At 55.8% G+C, this 19,404-nt stretch overlaps 1 protein-coding gene across 2 annotated transcripts in view; it reads right to left on the bottom strand.

The window, feature by feature from the left end:
• Positions 1-19,404, bottom strand: part of FHIP1B (FHF complex subunit HOOK interacting protein 1B) — a 98,739-nt gene that overhangs the window by 51,965 nt on the left and 27,370 nt on the right. Inside the window, exons 1-2 of one of the 2 annotated variants that reach the window (XM_040334112.1) lie at positions 13,034-13,325; positions 2,171-2,446 (exon numbers count right to left, since the gene is read on the bottom strand). In XM_040334112.1, the coding sequence (XP_040190046.1) occupies positions 2,171-2,299 (129 nt within the window). In that variant the 5' untranslated portion in view covers positions 2,300-2,446; positions 13,034-13,325. Of the gene's footprint in view, positions 1-2,170; positions 2,447-13,033; positions 13,326-19,404 lie in introns of those variants that run through there. The other variant, XM_040334111.1, reaches the window with a different exon arrangement.

Here is a 19,404-nt window from a genome sequence, read left to right as displayed (position 1 = left end):
CTGAAACCGTCGATACCTGGAGATCTGGTACTGGCAAGTTGAATGTCCTATGGACCAAGTCCGACAATCCTTGAATCCACCAGCTCTCCCTCAGGGAGACTGCCCCAGACTCCTCTGTATCCGGGTCTTCGATCCCTGAACCTACTTGGTCCGTGTCCAAGAGGTCGTCCAATTCCCCTGAGGAAAGGACCTCCTCTTCTGAGGGTCCGCGCTCGGGCGACGGAGATCTATTCCGCTTACTGCCCCGCATAGCTGCGGATATCATTTTTCCCATGCTTTTCTGCATCTCTTTTAAAGAGGTGAGTAATACCTCCTCCGTGACCATCTTAGGGTTGGACTGACCCGCGTCAGCTCCAGCCCCAGATCCCGATGGCCCCAAGGCTCCCTGTAGGGAAAACAGCGGCATACCATGGTACAATACCGAGGTACACCTGCTACCTATTGGTATTTGGAACTATAAAAGTTAATTGTCCAAACACCTGTTTGGGGGATAAAAAAAATGCTTCCTCTCCCCTAGATGACTTTTTTTTTTTTTTTTTCGTTTTTGTTTCAAATCCAGGAAAGAAAAAACATTCTGTCCCCCTGAGTAGTATTGCAAAGAAAAACTATGAGATGGAAAAGAAACAGCCTATTTCTAGGCTTGACAAAACAGTCCTCTGAAGACTGCAATATCCTTTCTGGCCACTGTGTGTCCTCGGCGCCCCGTGCTGCCGCTCTGGTCTTTCTCCTCAGTTCCAAAGTATTGAATGGAACAAACAAACAAGGAAGGGCCGCCCCTTCCTTTAAGCCACTGACCCGCCCTTCCCCCCCCAGCAATCTCAAACAGGAAATGCCCCTCCCGACAGGGGGAGGGGGGGGGGGATTTTGGGAGGAAGGGACCTCTCTGTTCCAGCAAACTGCAGCCTGGAACCATGAGGAGGTCAGCGTTTTGCCTGCTTGCAGGCTCTGAGGAGGAAGACTGAATGGAGCATCGCCTGGAGGCCTGCAGGTAAGCAAAGCTCTCTGACACACACATATATTTTTATATAACACAGGCCCCACTCAATGCTTTTCCAACACTACAAGGGAGGTCACATCTTATGGGGAATAATACATAGAGAGCCATCCTATCTTTATGATATGTGACTAGTTTGCCAGATGCAGTGCATAACTTTAGGCATGTCCCCTGTGACCCCCCAGAAAAAACCTGCTAAGAACCAAGTTCCGCAAGTTTTCCCCTCACTTACCTGCTCCATGCCGCAGGACTTTGCCAAGCAAGAGGCCCAATCTTCCCCCATCTCCGTGGGGATGTCTAGACCTTCAGGCCCTGGGTTCCTATGAAGGATCCACTGTCCTGGGCCCATATAGCACCCTGGCAACAGAAAACTTTAGGTACCCAAAGGTTTCTAAGTTCTGGGCCCAGGGTCCAGCTCTCTAAAAAGAAAAGCATTATGGGCTATACCCCAAGGGTTTGGGGTCCGGTTACTGACCACTTTAGCGCTGAGGCTTTTTTGGACAGAACCGGTAGCTCACCTAATCCCAAGGATGCGGAGGCAAGCTAAACCATGACTAACACCTAAGACACTGGCGTAAAAACTGAGGTACTCCTCCTATGGGAGGGGGTTATATAGGGAGGGGCATTTCCTGTTTGAGATTGCCAGTGTCTACACCTGAAGGTACTCCATATAACCCATATAGTAATGAATGCCGCTCTGTGTCCCGTGATGTACGATAAAGAAAGTGTCCCATCATTGATGTCAGTGGAGAAAATAGTGTCCCATCATTGATGTCAGTGGGGGGAATAGTGTCCCATCATTGTTATCAGTGGGAGGAATAGTGTCCCATCATTGGTGTCAGTGGGAGGAATAGTGTCCCATCATTGTCAGTGGGAGGAATAGTGTCCCATCATTGGTGTCAGTGGGAGGAATAGTGCCCCATCATTGGTGTCAGTGAGAGGAATAGTGTCCCATCATTGGTGTCAGTGGGAGGAATAGTGTCCCATCATTGATGTCAGTGGAGAAAATAGTGTCCCATCATTGGTGTCAGTGGAAGGAAGACCATGAAATGGGGCAATACTCCCTACCAGAGCCCCTCCCCCCAGACAGATGATCATGATATCTCCCATATGGTGGGAAGTCACGGCCTTCTAATCTCTTTCCACACACAAGTACCGACGCCTGGAGGACCTCACCTGAGACCAGTGATTCTTGAAGACCATCAGGCAAGTCTCTGGGTCAGCGGTCACCAGGGGTTGGAGGCTGGCACTACGGCCGGGCTTGGCGCCAGCGCCTCGGGGGTTGAGTTTACTGAGCCAGCTCATTCTTGTGGGTCTCGGATCACAAGGTGGAGGTGGGGGAGGGGTGAGAGAGAAGAGGGGAGAACAAAGGGGGCGATTAGGACAGGGAGGGAGACATGACCCCGACTCATCCCGTCTGTAGACAGGGCCTCTTCATGGTGCCTTCAGACTCTGCGGAGACACAAAAAAAAAAGAAACGATTATCTAATAAACCAATCACTGCCCTTCATATCCAAACAACACCATCAGAGAAAATATATATACTGTCCGGATATAACACAGTCCCCTCCCCTTCACATCAGAGCCCCCCGATCACACGGTCCCCTCCCCTTCACATCAGAGCCCCCCGATCACACAGTCCCCTCCCCTTCACATCAGAGCCCCCCGATCATACGGTCCCCTCCCCTTCACATCAGAGCCCCCGATCATACAGTCCCCTCCCCTTCACATCAGAGCCCCCAGATCACACAGTCCCCTCCCCTTCACATCAGAGCCCCCTGATCATACGATCCCCTCCCCTTCCCATCAGAGCCCCCCGATCATACGATCCCCTCCCCTTCCCATCAGAGCCCCCCGATCACACAGTCCCCTTCCCTTCACATCAGAGCCCCCCGATCACACAGTCCCCTCCCCTTCACATCAGAGCCCCCCGATCATACGGTCCCCTCCCCTTCACATCAGAGCCCCCCGATCCCCTCCCCTTCACATCAGAGCCCCCCCGAACATACGGTCCCCTCCCCTTCACATCAGAGCCCCCCGATCACAGTCCCCTCCCCTTCGCATCAGAGCCCCCCGATCACACAGTCCCCTCCCCTTCACATCAGAGCCCCCAGATCACACGGTCTCCTCCCCTTCACATCAGAGCCCCCGATCACACAGTCCCCTCCCCTTCGCATCAGAGCCCCCCGATCACAGTCCCCTCCCCTTCGCATCAGAGCCCCCCGATCACACAGTCCCCTCCCCTTCACATCAGAGCCCCCCGATCACACAGTCCCCTCCCCTTCACATCAGAGCCCCCCTGATCACACAGTCCCCTCCCCTTCACATCAGAGCCCCCCCCGATCACACAGTCCCCTCCCCTTCACATTAGAGCCCCCTGATCACACAGTCCCCTCCCCTTCACATCAGAGCCCCCTGATCACACAGTCCCCTCCCCTTCACATCAGAGCCCCCCCCGATCACACAGTCCCCTCCCCTTCACATCAGAGCCCCCCGATCACACGGTCCCCTCCCCTTCACATCAGAGCCCCCCGATCACACAGTCCCCTCCCCTTCACATCAGAGCCCCCCGATCATACAGTCCCCTCCCCTTCACATCAGAGCCCCCCCGATCACACAGTCCCCTTCTTTTCACATCAGAGCCCCCCCGATCACACAGTCCCCTTCTTTTCACATCAGAGCCCCCGATCACACAGTCCCCTCCCCTTCACATCAGAGCCCCCCCGATCACACAGTCCCCTTCTTTTCACATCAGAGCCCCTCGATCACACAGTCCCCTCCCCTTCACATCAGAGCCCCTCGATCACACAGTCCCCTCCCCTTCACATCAGAGCCCCCCGATCACACAGTCCCCTCCCCTTCACATCAGAGCCCCCGATCATACAGTCCCCTCCCCTTCACATCAGAGCCCCCCGATCATACGGTCCCCTCCCCTTCACATCAGAGCCCCCCGATCATACGGTCCCCTCCCCTTCACATCAGAGCCCCCCGATCACACGGTCCCCTCCCCTTCACATCAGTGCCCCCCGATCACACAGTCCCCCCCCTTCACATCAGAACCCCCCGATCACACGGTCCCCTCCCCTTCACATCAGAGCCCCCCGATCATACGGTCCCCTTCCCTTCACATCAGAGCCCCCCGATCACACAGTCCCCTTCCCTTCACATCAGTGCCCCCCCCGATCACACGGTCCCCTCCCCTTTACATCAGAGCCCCCCGATCACACAGTCCCCTCCCCTTCACATCAGTGCCCCCCCCGATCACACAGTCCCCTCCCCTTCACATCAGAACCCCCCGATCACACAGTCCCCTTCCCTTCACATCAGAGCTCCCCGATCACACAGTCCCCTCCCCTTCACATCAGAGCCCCTCGATCACACAGTCCCCTCCCCTTCACATCAGTGCCCCCCGATCACACAGTCCCCTCCCCTTCACATCAGAACCCCCCGATCACACGGTCCCCTCCCCTTCACATCAGAGCCCCCCGATCACACAGTCCCCTCCCCTTCACATCAGAGCCCCCCGATCACACGGTCCCCTCCCCTTCACATCAGAGCCCCCCGATCACACAGTCCCCTCCCCTTCACATCAGAGCCCCCGATCATACGGTCCCCTCCCCTTCACATCAGAGCCCCCCGATCATACGGTCCCCTCCCCTTCACATCAGAGCCCCCCGATCATACGGTCCCCTCCCCTTCACATCAGAGCCCCCCGATCACACGGTCCCCTTCCCTTCACATCAGAGCCCCCCGATAACACCGTCCCCTACCCTTCACATCAGAGCCCCCGATCATACGGTCCCCTCCCCTTCACATCAGAGCCCCCCGATCACACGGTCCCCTTCCCTTCACATCAGAGCCCCCTGATAACACCGTCCCCTACCCTTCACATCAGAGCCCCCCCGATCATACGGTCCCCTTCCCTTCACATCAGAGCCCCCGATCACACAGTCCCCTCCACTTCACATCAGAGCCCCCCGATCACACAGTCCCCTCCCCTTTACATTAGAGCCCCCCGATCATACGGTCTCCCTCCCTTCACATCAGAGCTCCCCGATCACACAGTCCCCTCCACTTCACATCAGAGCCCCCCGATCACACAGTCCCCTCCCCTTTACATTAGAGCCCCCCGATCATACGGTCTCCCTCCCTTCACATCAGAGCCCCCCGATCACACAGTCCCCTCCCCTTTACATTAGAGCCCCCTGATCACACGATCTCCTCCCCTTCACATCAGAGCCCCCCGATCATACGGTCCCCTTCCCTTCACATCAGAGCCCCCCGATCATACGGTCCCCTTCCCTTCACATCAGAGCCCCCCGATCACACGGTCCCCTCCCCTTCACATCAGTGCCCCCCCCGATCACACGGTCCCCTCCCCTTTACATCAGAGCCCCCCGATCACACAGTCCCCTCCCCTTCACATCAGTGCCCCCCCCCATCACACAGTCCCCTCCCCTTCACATCAGAACCCCCCGATCACACAGTCCCCTTCCCTTCACATCAGAGCTCCCCGATCACACAGTCCCCTCCCCTTCACATCAGAGCCCCTCGATCACACAGTCCCCTCCCCTTCACATCAGAGCCCCCCGATCACACAGTCCCCTCCCCTTCACATCAGAGCCCCCGATCATACAGTCCCCTCCCCTTCACATCAGAGCCCCCCGATCATACGGTCCCCTCCCCTTCACATCAGAGCCCCCCGATCATACGGTCCCCTCCCCTTCACATCAGAGCCCCCCGATCACACGGTCCCCTCCCCTTCACATCAGTGCCCCCCGATCACACAGTCCCCCCCCTTCACATCAGAACCCCCCGATCACACGGTCCCCTCCCCTTCACATCAGAGCCCCCCGATCACACAGTCCCCTCCCCTTCACATCAGAGCCCCCCGATCACACGGTCCCCTCCCCTTCACATCAGGGCCCCCAGATCACACGGTCCCCTCCCCTTCACATCAGGGCCCCCCAATCACACGGTCCCCTCCCCTTCACATCAGAGCCCCCCGATCACACGGTCCCCTCCCCTTCACATCAGTGCCCCCCGATCACACAGTCCCCTCCCCTTCACATCAGAACCCCCCGATCACACGGTCCCCTCCCCTTCACATCAGAGCCCCCCGATCACACAGTCCCCTCCCCTTCACATCAGAGCCCCCCGATCACACGGTCCCCTCCCCTTCACATCAGAGCCCCCCGATCACACAGTCCCCTCCCCTTCACATCAGAGCCCCCGATCATACGGTCCCCTCCCCTTCACATCAGAGCCCCCCGATCATACGGTCCCCTCCCCTTCACATCAGAGCCCCCCGATCATACGGTCCCCTCCCCTTCACATCAGAGCCCCCCGATCACACGGTCCCCTTCCCTTCACATCAGAGCCCCCTGATAACACCGTCCCCTACCCTTCACATCAGAGCCCCCGATCATACGGTCCCCTCCCCTTCACATCAGAGCCCCCCGATCACACGGTCCCCTTCCCTTCACATCAGAGCCCCCTGATAACACCGTCCCCTACCCTTCACATCAGAGCCCCCCCGATCATACGGTCCCCTTCCCTTCACATCAGAGCCCCCCGATCATACGGTCCCCTCCCCTTCACATCAGAGCCCCCCGATCACACAGTCCCCTCCCCTTCACATCAGAGCCCCCCGATCACACAGTCCCCTCCCCTTTACATTAGAGCCCCCCGATCATACGGTCTCCCTCCCTTCACATCAGAGCCCCCCTGATCACACGATCTCCTCCCCTTCACATCAGAGCCCCCCGATCACACAGTCCCCTCCCCTTCACATCAGTGCCCCCCCCGATCACACGGTCCCCTCCCCTTTACATCAGAGCCCCCCGATCACACAGTCCCCTCCCCTTCACATCAGTGCCCCCCCCGATCACACAGTCCCCTCCCCTTCACATCAGAGCCCCCGATCACACAGTCCCCTCCACTTCACATCAGAGCCCCCCAATCACACAGTCCCCTCCCCTTTACATTAGAGCCCCCCGATCATACGGTCTCCCTCCCTTCACATCAGAGCCCCCCTGATCACACGATCTCCTCCCCTTCACATCAGAGCCCCCCGATCATACGGTCCCCTTCCCTTCACATCAGAGCCCCCCGATCACACAATCCCCTCCCCTTCACATCAGTGCCCCCCCCCGATCACACGGTCCCCTCCCCTTCACATCAGTGCCCCCCCCGATCACACGGTCCCCTCCCCTTCACATCAGAGCCCCCCGATCACACAGTCCCCTCCCCTTCACATCAGTGCCCCCCCCGATCACACAGTCCCCTCCCCTTCACATCAGAGCCCCCCGATTACACAGTCCCCTCCCCTTCACATCAGAGCTCCCCGATCACACAGTCCCCTCCCCTTCATATCAGAGCCCCCCGATCATACAGTCCCCTCCCCTTCACATCAGAGCCCCCCGATCACACAGTCCCCTCCCCTTCATATCAGAGCCCCCCGATCATACAGTCCCCTCCCCTTCACATCAGAGCCCCCCGATCACACGGTCCCCTCCCCTTCACATCAGAGCTCCCCGATCACACAGTCCCCTCCCCTTCATATCAGAGCCCCCCGATCACACAGTCCCCTCCCCTTCATATCAGAGCCCCCCGATCATACGATCTCCTCCCCTTCACATCAGTGCAGAGGTCTTGAAAAAGAAGGGTCAACGCTTCAAATATTGACTCTTTGTCAATAAAAGCCTCTGACACTCATACAAAGCTTGTAATTATACTTCAGTATCCCATAGTAACATCGGATAAAAAGATCTACAAACACGAGGCGGACGACTTTGTGAAAATTAATATTTGCGTCATTCTCAAAACTTTTGGCCAAGGCTGTACAGTATTTAGAAAGGGTCGTGATATTTACATAGATGAGTGTTATCGTACACGCGTTCGGATTTTCCATTGGAAAAACCTTCGATGGTTTTTCCGACGGAATTCCGCTCAAGCTTGGCTTGCCATAGACACGGTCACACAAAAGATCTCGTAACTTTCAACCGGCAAGAACGCCGGTGACGCGCAACACTACGACGAGCCGAGAACATGAAGTTCGACGCTTCCGAGCGTGCGTCTGAATTTCGCGCAATCGGAATTTCGAAAAGGAATTTTTTTCCGGCGGAAAAATTTGAGAACCAGCTCTCAATCTTTCGTTGGCGGAAATTTCCGACAGCAAAAGTCCAAAGGAGCCTACACACCTTCGGAATTTCCATCCAAAAGCTCACATCGGACTTTTGCTGTTGGAATTTGCGATCGTGTGTACGGGGCATTAGACTTCGCCATAGGAGATCCAAAACTAGGTACCCACTTCCCCCCCCCAGGAAAAAATGCCTATAGGTGTTAGGAGTAGGTGGGGGTAGGAGGACGACATAAATTAGAACTTTTCCCCTTTACCCACTTCCCTACCCGCCCATAGTCAAATGACGTCCATAGAGGGGATCTCCCATCCTGAGTGGACGTCATATGACGTCTTGGGCTTCCCGGCCGCCTAGGGGGCGCGCGCACCTGCGGCATTGCTCGGTCGTGTACCCGGCGACCACAATGTCTGCCGGGGACCTGCCATTGCCCATGATCGTTTGTAAATACACAGATCCAGGTTCTGTCAGAGGAGGGGAGACCGATGTGTGTACAGAGGAACTCCAGTCTCCTCCCCTTGTGAGTCCCCTCCCCCTACAGTTAGAATCACTCCCTAGGGAACATGTTTAACCCCTTCAGCGCCCCCTAGTGTTAACCCCTTCCTTGCCAGTCACATTTACACAGTAATCAGTGTTTTTTTTTAGCACTGAGCGCTGTATAAAATGTGAATGGTCCCAAAAATTGTCCGATGTGTCCGCCGCAATGTCACAGTCACAAAAAAATAGCAGATCGCCGCCATTACTAGTAAAAAAAATATTAATAAAAATGCCATAAAACTATCCCCTATTTTGTAAACGCTATAACGTTTGCGCAAACCGATCAATAAACGCTTATTGCGATTTTTTTTTACCAAAAATAAGTAGAAGAATACGTATCGGACTAAACTGTATTTTTTTTATATATTTATGTTTTTAGTGACATTTATTATAGCAAAAAGTAAAAAATATTGTTATTTTTTTCTACATTGTCGCTCTATTTTTGTTTATAGCGCAAAAAATAAAAACCGCAGAGGTGATCAAATACCACCAAAAGAAAGCTCAGTTTGTGGGAAAAAAAATTAGCCAATTTTGATTGGGAACCACGTCGCACGACCGCGCAATTGGCAGTTAAAGCGACGCCGTGCCGAATCGCAAAAAAAAGTGGCCCGGTCTTTGGCCAGCTAAATGGTCCGGGGCTGAAGTGGTTAAAATCAGTTGACTGGAAAAAACGAAAACCCCTACATGTGTTATTTTTTTTGGCGGCACGCGCGGGGCTGATATTCCAGGAATGTAGAAAATAGCAATGGGGGGGGGGGGCAACGCACTGGGTGGGAAACAATACAATGTATCAATGTGGAAATGTCCCGCTCTGAGGAATGTAAATAATGTGTAACATTCCAAGAGAGGGAGATCTCTATGAATGGAGACACGCTACAATGTTGTCATCGAGTCTACCGATCTCTCTCTGTGCTCCATCCACAGAAAAAATCTCCCCCCGGAGAGATTGCAATGAAACATCAAAACAGAAGACTCATGCGGGAAAGAACATGTTTTTAGTAAATTTACTCATTTTGAGATACTATAACGCTGAATTCCAGATATGGATATTTTTACAGCTTGAACCAATAAAACCCTCTTCCCTCCCCACCTCCATCAATGAGCCTTCCCCTCCCCACCACCATCAACGAGCCTTCCCCTCCCCACCACCATCAACGAGCCTTCCCCTCCCCACCACCATCAACGAGCCTTCCCCTCCCCACCACCATCAACGAGCCTTCCCCTCCCCACCACCATCAACGAGCCTTCCCCTCCCCACCACCATCAACGAGCCTTCCCCTCCCCACCTCCATCAATGAGCTTCCCCCCCACCTCCATCAACGAGCCTTCCCCTCCCCACCACCATCAACGAGCCTTCCCCTCCCCACCACCATCAACGAGCCTTCCCCTCCCCACCACCATCAACGAGCCTTCCCCTCCCCACCACCATCAATGAGCCTTCCCCTCCCCACCACCATCAATGAGCCTTCCCCTCCCCACCACCATCAACGAGCCTTCCCCTCCCCACCACCATCAACGAGCCTTCCCCTCCCCACCACCATCAACGAGCCTTCCCCTCCCCACCACCATCAACGAGCCTTCCCCTCCCCACCACCATCAACGAGCCTTCCCCTCCCCACCACCATCAACGAGCCTTCCCCTCCCCACCACCATCAACGAGCCTTCCCCTCCCCACCACCATCAACGAGCCTTCCCCTCCCCACCACCATCAACGAGCCTTCCCCTCCCCACCACCATCAATGAGCTTCCCCCCCACCTCCATCAATGAGCCTCCCCCCCACCTCCATCAATGAGCCTCCTCCCCACCTCCATCAACAAGCCTTCCCCTCCCCACCATCAACAAGCCTTCCCCTCCCCACCACCAACGAGCCTCCCCCCCACCTCCATCAATTAGCCTTCCCTCCCCACCTCCATCAATGAGTCTCCTCCCCACCTCCATCAACGAGCCTTCCCCTCCCCACCTCCATCAACGAGCCTTCCCCTCCCCACCTCCATCAACGAGCCTTCCCCCCCCACCTCCATCAACAAGCCTTCCCCTCCCCACCACCAACGAGCCTCCCCCACCTCCATCAATGAGCCTTCCCTCCCCACCTCCATCAATGAGTCTTCCCTCCCCACCTCCATCAATGAGCCTTCCCCTCCATCAATGAGCCTTCCCTCCCCACCTCCATCAATCAGCCTTCCCTCCCCACCTCCATCAATCAGCCTTCCCTCCCCCACCTCCATCAATCAGCCTTCCCTCCCTTCACCTCCATCAATCAGCCTTCCCTCCCCCCACCTCCATCAATGAACCTTCCCTCCCCCCACCTCCATCAATGAACCTTCCCTCCCCCCACCTCCATCAATGAACCTTCCCTCCCCCCACCTCCATCAATGAACCTTCCCTCCCCCCACCTCCATCAATGAACCTTCCCTCCCCCCACCTCCATCAATGAACCTTCCCTCCTCCATCAATGAACCTTCCCTCCTCCATCAATGAACCTTCCCTCCCCCACCTCCATCAATGAACCTTCCTTCCCTCCCCCCACCTCCATCAATGAACCTTCCCTCCCCCCACCTCCATCAATGAACCTTCCCTCCCCCCACCTCCATCAATGAACCTTCCCTCCCCCACCTCCATCAATGAACCTTCCCTCCCCCCCACCTCCATCAATGAACCTTCCCTCCCCCCCACCTCCATCAATGAACCTTCCCTCCCCCCCACCTCCATCAATGAACCTTCCCTCCCCCCCACCTCCATCAATGAACCTTCCCTCCCCCCCACCTCCATCAACTAGACGTCCCAACTAGACGTCCCAACTAGACGTTCCACCTAGACATCCCAACTAGATGTCCCAACTAGACGTTCCACCTAGACGTTCCACCTAGACGCCCCACCTAGACGTCCCACCTAGACCTCCCAACTAGACGAGATTCCCCCTTACATCAGGTTCCTCATCAGAGTCCCCCAATACATCAGGTTCCCCATCAGAGTCCCCCAATACATCAGATTCCCCATCAGAGTCCCCCAATACATCAGGCTCCCCATCAGAGTCCCCCAATACATCAGGTTCCCCATCAGAGTTCCCTCCATACATCAGGTTCCCATCATACCGTCCCCATCAGAGTCCCCCAATACATCAGATTTCCCATCAGAGTCCTCCTATACATCATATTTTCCATCAGAGTCCCCCAATACATCAGATTCCCCATCAGAGTCCCCCAATACATCAGATTTCCCATCAGAGTCCTCCTATACATCATATTTTACATCAGAGTCCCCCAATACATCAGATTCCCCATCAGAGTCCCCCAATACATCAGGCTCCCCATCAGAGTCCCCCAATACATCAGGCTCCCCATCAGAGTCCCCCAATACATCAGGCTCCCCATCAGAGTCCCCCAATACATCAGGGTCCCCATCAGAGTCTCCCAATACATCAGGGTCCCCATCAGAGTCCCCCAATACATCAGGGTCCCCATCAGGAGTTTCCCCATACATCAGGTTCCCCATCAGAGTTCCCCAATACATCAGGGTCCCCATCAGAGTTCCCTCCATACATCAGGTTCCCCATCAGAGTTCCATCATACCGTCCCCATCAGAGTCCTCCCATACATCAGATTTCCCACCAGAGTCCTCCCATACATTAGATTTCCCATCAGAGTCCTCCCATACATTAGATTTCCCATCAGAGTCCTCCCATACATTAGATTTCCCATCAGAGTCCTCCCATACATCAGATTTCCCACCAGAGTCCTCCCATACATCAGATTTCCCATCAGAGTCCTCCCATACATCAGATTCTCCACCAGAGTCCTCCCATACATCAGAGTCCCCCCTTTACATCAGATTTACCACCAGAGTCCTCCTATACATCAGATTTCCCATCAAAGTCCTCCCATACATCAGATTTCCCATCAGAGTCCTCCCATACATCAGATTTCCAATCAGAGTCCTCCCATACATCAGAGTCCCCCCTTTAAATCAGAAGCGGAGAGCACAGGCAGCCTCTGCTGACCTTCATCCTCAATCGGTGCAGATTGAGGACACACCCCCTTGCGGGGGGGGGTAACATCTTGTTAGCAGTCCGGATGTGGTCACAGGCTGTAGTTCGGAGACCCCCAACCCCAAGGCAATCAGATATTCCCTGAATCCGCAATCCCTCTTATTTCTTATACATGTTCCCCGCCGGGTCATGTGATCCTCTATTCCCTGCACTCCAAACCATCCACAGGACACACATTCCCTGACGACCTCAGCCGGGGACATCGCCACCGACCCGTCACCGTGTGCCTCTGCCTGCGACTTCATCACTGAAATCAGAGTCGTAAAATAAGACGACGTTAACCCTTCATACAACGAGCAATGGAGGATCTCACATACGGCTGATGAGTCCCGGGCTGGAGGAACCGCGTCTGACCTCCGACCACGAGCAGAGGACACGGCGTGCGGCCTGAAGGCTGGTCCGGCTCTGTCTGGTCTGCTCAACGCTTCACATGAAAATGACACGAATCCTCTCACCTCCTCGACACGGCAGGGGAAGTTCTGACAAGTATCTGCAGAACGCCAGCAGGTGTGCCGGGGAATGCCGGGGAATGCCGGGACATGTCAGGGGATGAAGAGCGATGATTCATAGGACTTCCAAACCTACCGCAACCCGATCAGCATCTCAGAACTGCATCCTAGGACTTCCAAACCCACCGCAACTCACTCAGCATCGCAGAACTGCATCCCGGGACTTCCAAACCCACCGCAACTCACTCAGCATCGCAGAACTGCATCCTAGGACTTCCAAACCCACCGCAACTCACTCAGCATCGCAGAACTGCATCCCGGGACTTCCAAACCCACCGCAACTCACTCAGCATCGCAGAACTGCATCCTAGGACTTCCAAACCCACCGCAACTCACTCAGCATCGCAGAACTGCATCCCGGGACTTCCAAACCCACCGCAACTCACTCAGCATCTCAGAACTGCATCCCGGGACCTCCAAACCCACCGCAACTCACTCAGCATCGCAGAACTGCATCCTAGGACCTCCAAACCCACCGCAACCCACTCAGCATCTCAGAACTGCATCCCGGGACTTCCAAACCCACCGCAACTCGATCAGCATCGCAGAACTGCATCCCGAGACTTCCAAACCCACCGCAACTCACTCAGCATCTCAGAACTGCATCCCGGGACTTCCAAACCCACCGCAACTCACTCAGCATCGCAGAACTGCATCCCAGGACTTCCAAACCCACCACAACTCACTCAGCATCGCAGAACTGCATCCCAGGACTTCCAAACCCACCGCAACCCAATCAGCATCTCAGAACTGCATCCCGGGACTTCCAAACCCACCGCAACTCGATCAGCATCTCAGAACTGCATCCTAGGACCTCCAAACCCACCGCAACTCACTCAGCATCGCAGAACTGCATCCCGAGACTTCCAAACCCACCGCAACTCACTCAGCATCGCAAAACTGCATCCTAGGACTTCCAAACCCCCCGCAACTCACTCATCATCGCAGAACTACATCCCGGGACTTCCAAACCCACCGCAACTCACTCAGCATCTCAGAACTGCATCCCGGGACTTCCAAACCCACCGCAACTCGCTCAGCATCGCAGAACTGCATCCTAGGACTTCCAAACCCCCCGCAACTCACTCATCATCGCAGAACTACATCCCGGGACTTCCAAACCCACCGCAACTCACTCAGCATCTCAGAACTGCATCCCGGGACTTCCAAACCCACCGCAACTCACTCAGCATCTCAGAACTGCATCCCGGGACTTCCAAACCCACCGCAACTCACTCAGCATCGCAGAACTGCATCCTAGGACCTCCAAACCCACCGCAACTCACTCAGCATCGCAGAACTGCATCCCGGGACTTCCAAACCCACCGCAACTCACTCAGCATCTCAGAACTGCATCCCGGGACTTCCAAACCCACCGCAACTCACTCAGCATCTCAGAACTGCATCCCGGGACTTCCAAACCCACCGCAACTCACTCAGCATCGCAGAACTGCATCCCGGGACTTCCAAACCCACCGCAACTCACTCAGCATCACAGAACTTCATCCCGGGACTTCCAAACCCACCGCAACCCGATCAGCATCGCAGAACTGCATCCCGGGACTTCCAAACCCACCGCAACTCACTCAGCATCGCAGAACTGCATCCCGGGACTTCCAAACCCACCGCAACTCGATCAGCATCTCAGAACTGCATCCCGGGACTTCCAAACCCACCGCAACTCACTCAGCATCGCAGAACTGCATCCCGGGACTTCCAAACCCACCGCAACACACTCAGCATCTCAGAACTGCATCCCGGGACTTCCAAACCCACCGCAACTCACTCAGCATCTCAGAACTGCATCCCGAGACTTCCAAACCCACCGCAACTCGATCAGCATCGCAGAACTGCATCCCGAGACTTCCAAACCCACCGCAACTCACTCAGCATCGCAGAACTGCATCCCGAGACTTCCAAACCCACCGCAACTCACTCAGCATCGCAGAACTGCATCCCAGGACTTCCAAACCCACCGCAACCCACTCAGCATCGCAGAACTGCATCCCGGGACTTCCAAACCCACCGCAACTCGATCAGCATCTCAGAACTGCATCCTAGGACCTCCAAACCCACCGCAACTCACTCAGCATCTCAGAACTGCATCCCGGGACTTCCAAACCCACCGCAACTCACTCAGCATCGCAGAACTGCATCCCGGGACTTCCAAACCCACCGCAACTCACTCAGCATCGCAGAACTGCATCCCGGGACTTCCAAACCCACCGCAACTCACTCAGCATCGCAGAACTGCATCCCGGGACTTCCAAACCCACCGCAACTCACTCAGCATCTCAGAACTGCATCCCGGGACTTCCAAACCCACCGCAACTCACTCAGCATCGCAGAACTGCATCCCGGGACTTCCAAACCCACCGCAACTCACTCAGCATCTCAGAACTGCATCCCAGGACTTCCAAACCCACCGCAACTCACTCAGCATCGCAGAACTGCATCCCGGGACTTCCAAACCCACCGCAACTCACTCAGCATCTCAGAACTGCATCCCAGGACTTCCAAACCCACCGCAACTCACTCAGCATCGCAGATCTGCATCCCGGGACTTCCAAACCCACCGCAACTCACTCAGCATCGCAGAACTGCATCCCGGGACTTCCAAACCCACCGCAACTCACTCAGCATCGCAGAACTGCATCCCGGGACTTCCAAACCCACCGCAACTCGATCACCATCGCAGAACTGCATCCCGGGACTTCCAAACCCACCGCAACTCACTCAGCATCGCAGAACTGCATCCCGGGACTTCCAAACCCACCGCAACTCGATCACCATCGCAGAACTGCATCCCGGGACTTCCAAACCCACCGCAACTCACTCAGCATCGCAGAACTGCATCCCGGGACTTCCAAACCCACCGCAACTCACTCAGCATCGCAGAACTGCATCCCGGGACTTCCAAACCCACCGCAACTCACTCAGCATCGCAGAACTGCATCCCGGGACTTCCAAACCCACCGCAACTCACTCAGCATCTCAGAACTGCATCCCGGGACTTCCAAACCCACCGCAACTCACTCAGCATCGCAGAACTGCATCCCGGGACTTCCAAACCCACCGCAACTCACTCAGCATCGCAGAACTACATCCCGGGACTTCCAAACCCACCGCAACTCACTCAGCATCGCAGATCTGCATCCCGGGACTTCCAAACCCACCGCAACCCGATCAGCATCTCAGAACTGTATCCCGGGACTTCCAAACCCACCGCAACTCACTCAGCATCGCAGAACTGCATCCCGGGACTTCCAAACCCACCGCAACTCACTCAGCATCTCAGAACTGCATCCCGGGACTTCCAAACCCACCGCAACTCACTCAGCATCACAGAACTGCATCCCGGGACTTCCAAACCCACCGCAACTCACTCAGCATCGCAGAACTGCATCCCGGGACTTCCAATCCCACCGCAACGCACTCAGCATCTCAGAACTGCATCCCGGGACTTCCAAACCCACCGCAACCCGATCAGCATCGCAGAACTGCATCCCAGGACTTCCAAACCCACCGCAACTCACTCAGCATCGCAGAACTGCATCCCGGGACTTCCAAACCCACCGCAACTCACTCAGCATCGCAGAACTGCATCCCGGGACTTCCAAACCCACCGAAACTCACTCAGCATCTCAGAACTGCATCCCGGGACTTCCAATCCCACCGCACTCAGCATCTCAGAACTGCATCCCGGGACTTCCAAACCCACCGCAACTCACTCAGCATCGCAGAACTGCATCCCGGGACTTCCAAACCCACCGCAACTCACTCAGCATCTCAGAACTGCATCCCGGGACTTCCAAACCCACCGCAACTCACTCAGCATCTCAGAACTGCATCCCGGGACTTCCAAACCCACCGCAACTCACTCAGCATCTCAGAACTGCATCCCGGGACTTCCAAACCCACCGCAACTCACTCAGCATCTCAGAACTGCATCCCGGGACTTCCAAACCCACCGCAACTCACTCAGCATCTCAGAACTGCATCCAGGGACTTCCAAACCCCCCGCAACTCACTCAGCATCGCAGAACTGCATCCCGGGACCTCCAAACCCACCGCAACTCGCTCAGCATCGCAGAACTGCATCCCGGGACTTCCAAACCCCCCGCAACTCACTCAGCATCGCAGAACTGCATCCCGGGACCTCCAAACCCACCGCAACTCACTCAGCATCGCAGAACTACATCCCGGGACTTCCAAACCCACCGCAACTCACTCAGCATCGCAGAACTGCATCCCGGGACTTCCAAACCCACCGCAACTCACTCAGCATCTCAGAACTGCATCCCGGGACTTCCAAACCCACCGCAACTCACTCAGCATCTCAGAACTGCATCCCGGGACTTCCAAACCCACCGCAACTCACTCAGCATCTCAGAACTGCATCCCGGGACTTCCAAACCCACCGCAACTCACTCAGCATCTCAGAACTGCATCCCGGGACTTCCAAACCCACCGCAACTCACTCAGCATCTCAGAACTGCATCCAGGGACTTCCAAACCCCCCGCAACTCACTCAGCATCGCAGAACTGCATCCCGGGACCTCCAAACCCACCGCAACTCGCTCAGCATCGCAGAACTGCATCCCGGGACTTCCAAACCCCCCGCAACTCACTCAGCATCGCAGAACTGCATCCCGGGACCTCCAAACCCACCGCAACTCACTCAGCATCGCAGAACTACATCCCGGGACTTCCAAACCCACCGCAACTCACTCAGCATCGCAGAACTGCATCCCGGGACTTCCAAACCCACCGCAACTCACTCAGCATCTCAGAACTGCATCCCGGGACTTCCAAACCCACCGCAACTCACTCAGCATCGCAGAACTGCATCCCAGGACTTCCAAACCCACCGCAACTCACTCAGCATCTCAGAACTGCATCCCAGGACTTCCAAACCCACCGCAACTCACTCAGCATCGCAGAACTGCATCCCAGGACTTCCAAACCCACCGCAACCCAATCAGCATCTCAGAACTGCATCCCGGGACTTCCAAACCCACCGCAACTCGATCAGCATCTCAGAACTGCATCCTAGGACCTCCAAACCCACCGCAACTCACTCAGCATCGCAGAACTGCATCCCAGGACTTCCAAACCCACCGCAACTCACTCAGCATCTCAGAACTGCATCCCGGGACTTCCAAACCCACCGCAACTCACTCAGCATCGCAGAACTGCATCCTAGGACCTCCAAACCCACCGCAACTCACTCAGCATCGCAGAACTGCATCCCGGGACTTCCAAACCCACCGCAACTCACTCAGCATCCCAGAACTGCATCCCGGGACTTCCAAACCCACCGCAACTCGCTCAGCATCGCAGAACTGCATCCCGGGACTTCCAAACCCACCGCAACTCGATCAGCATCGCAGAACTGCATCCCAGGACTTCCAAACCCACCGCAACTCACTCAGCATCGCAGATCTGCATCCCGGGACTTCCAAACCCACCGCAACTCACTCAGCATCTCAGAACTGCATCCCGGGACTTCCAAACCCACCGCAACTCACTCAGCATCGCAGAACTGCATCCCGGGACTTCCAAACCCACCGCAACTCACTCAGCATCGCAGAACTGCATCCTGGGACTTCCAAACCCACCGCAACTCACTCAGCATCGCAGAACTGCATCCCGGGACTTCCAAACCCACCGCAACTCACTCAGCATCTCAGAACTGCATCCCGGGACTTCCAATCCCACCGCAACTCACTCAGCATCGCAGAACTGCATCCCGGGACTTCCAAACCCACCGCAACTCACTCAGCATCGCAGATCTGCATCCCGGGACTTCCAAACCCACCGCAACTCACTCAGCATCTCAGAACTGCATCCCAGGACTTCCAAACCCACCGCAACCCGATCAGCATCTCAGAACTGCATCCTAGGACTTCCAAACCCACCGCAACTCACTCAGCATCTCAGAACTGCATCCCGGGACTTCCAAACCCACCGCAACTCACTCAGCATCTCAGAACTGCATCCCGGGACCTCCAAACCCACCGCAACTCGATCACCATCGCAGAACTGCATCCCGGGACTTCCAAACCCACCGCAACTCACTCAGCATCTCAGAACTGCATCCCGGGACTTCCAAACCCACCGCAACTCACTCAGCATCGCAGAACTGCATCCCGGGACTTCCAAACCCACCGCAACTC

This window comes from Rana temporaria (genome assembly GCF_905171775.1).
Source record: "Rana temporaria chromosome 2 unlocalized genomic scaffold, aRanTem1.1 chr2h, whole genome shotgun sequence".
Lineage (NCBI taxonomy): Eukaryota > Metazoa > Chordata > Amphibia > Anura > Ranidae > Rana > Rana temporaria.
The sequence above is the reverse complement of the archived record's forward strand: the minus strand, read 5'-3'. Positions and strand labels throughout refer to the sequence as shown.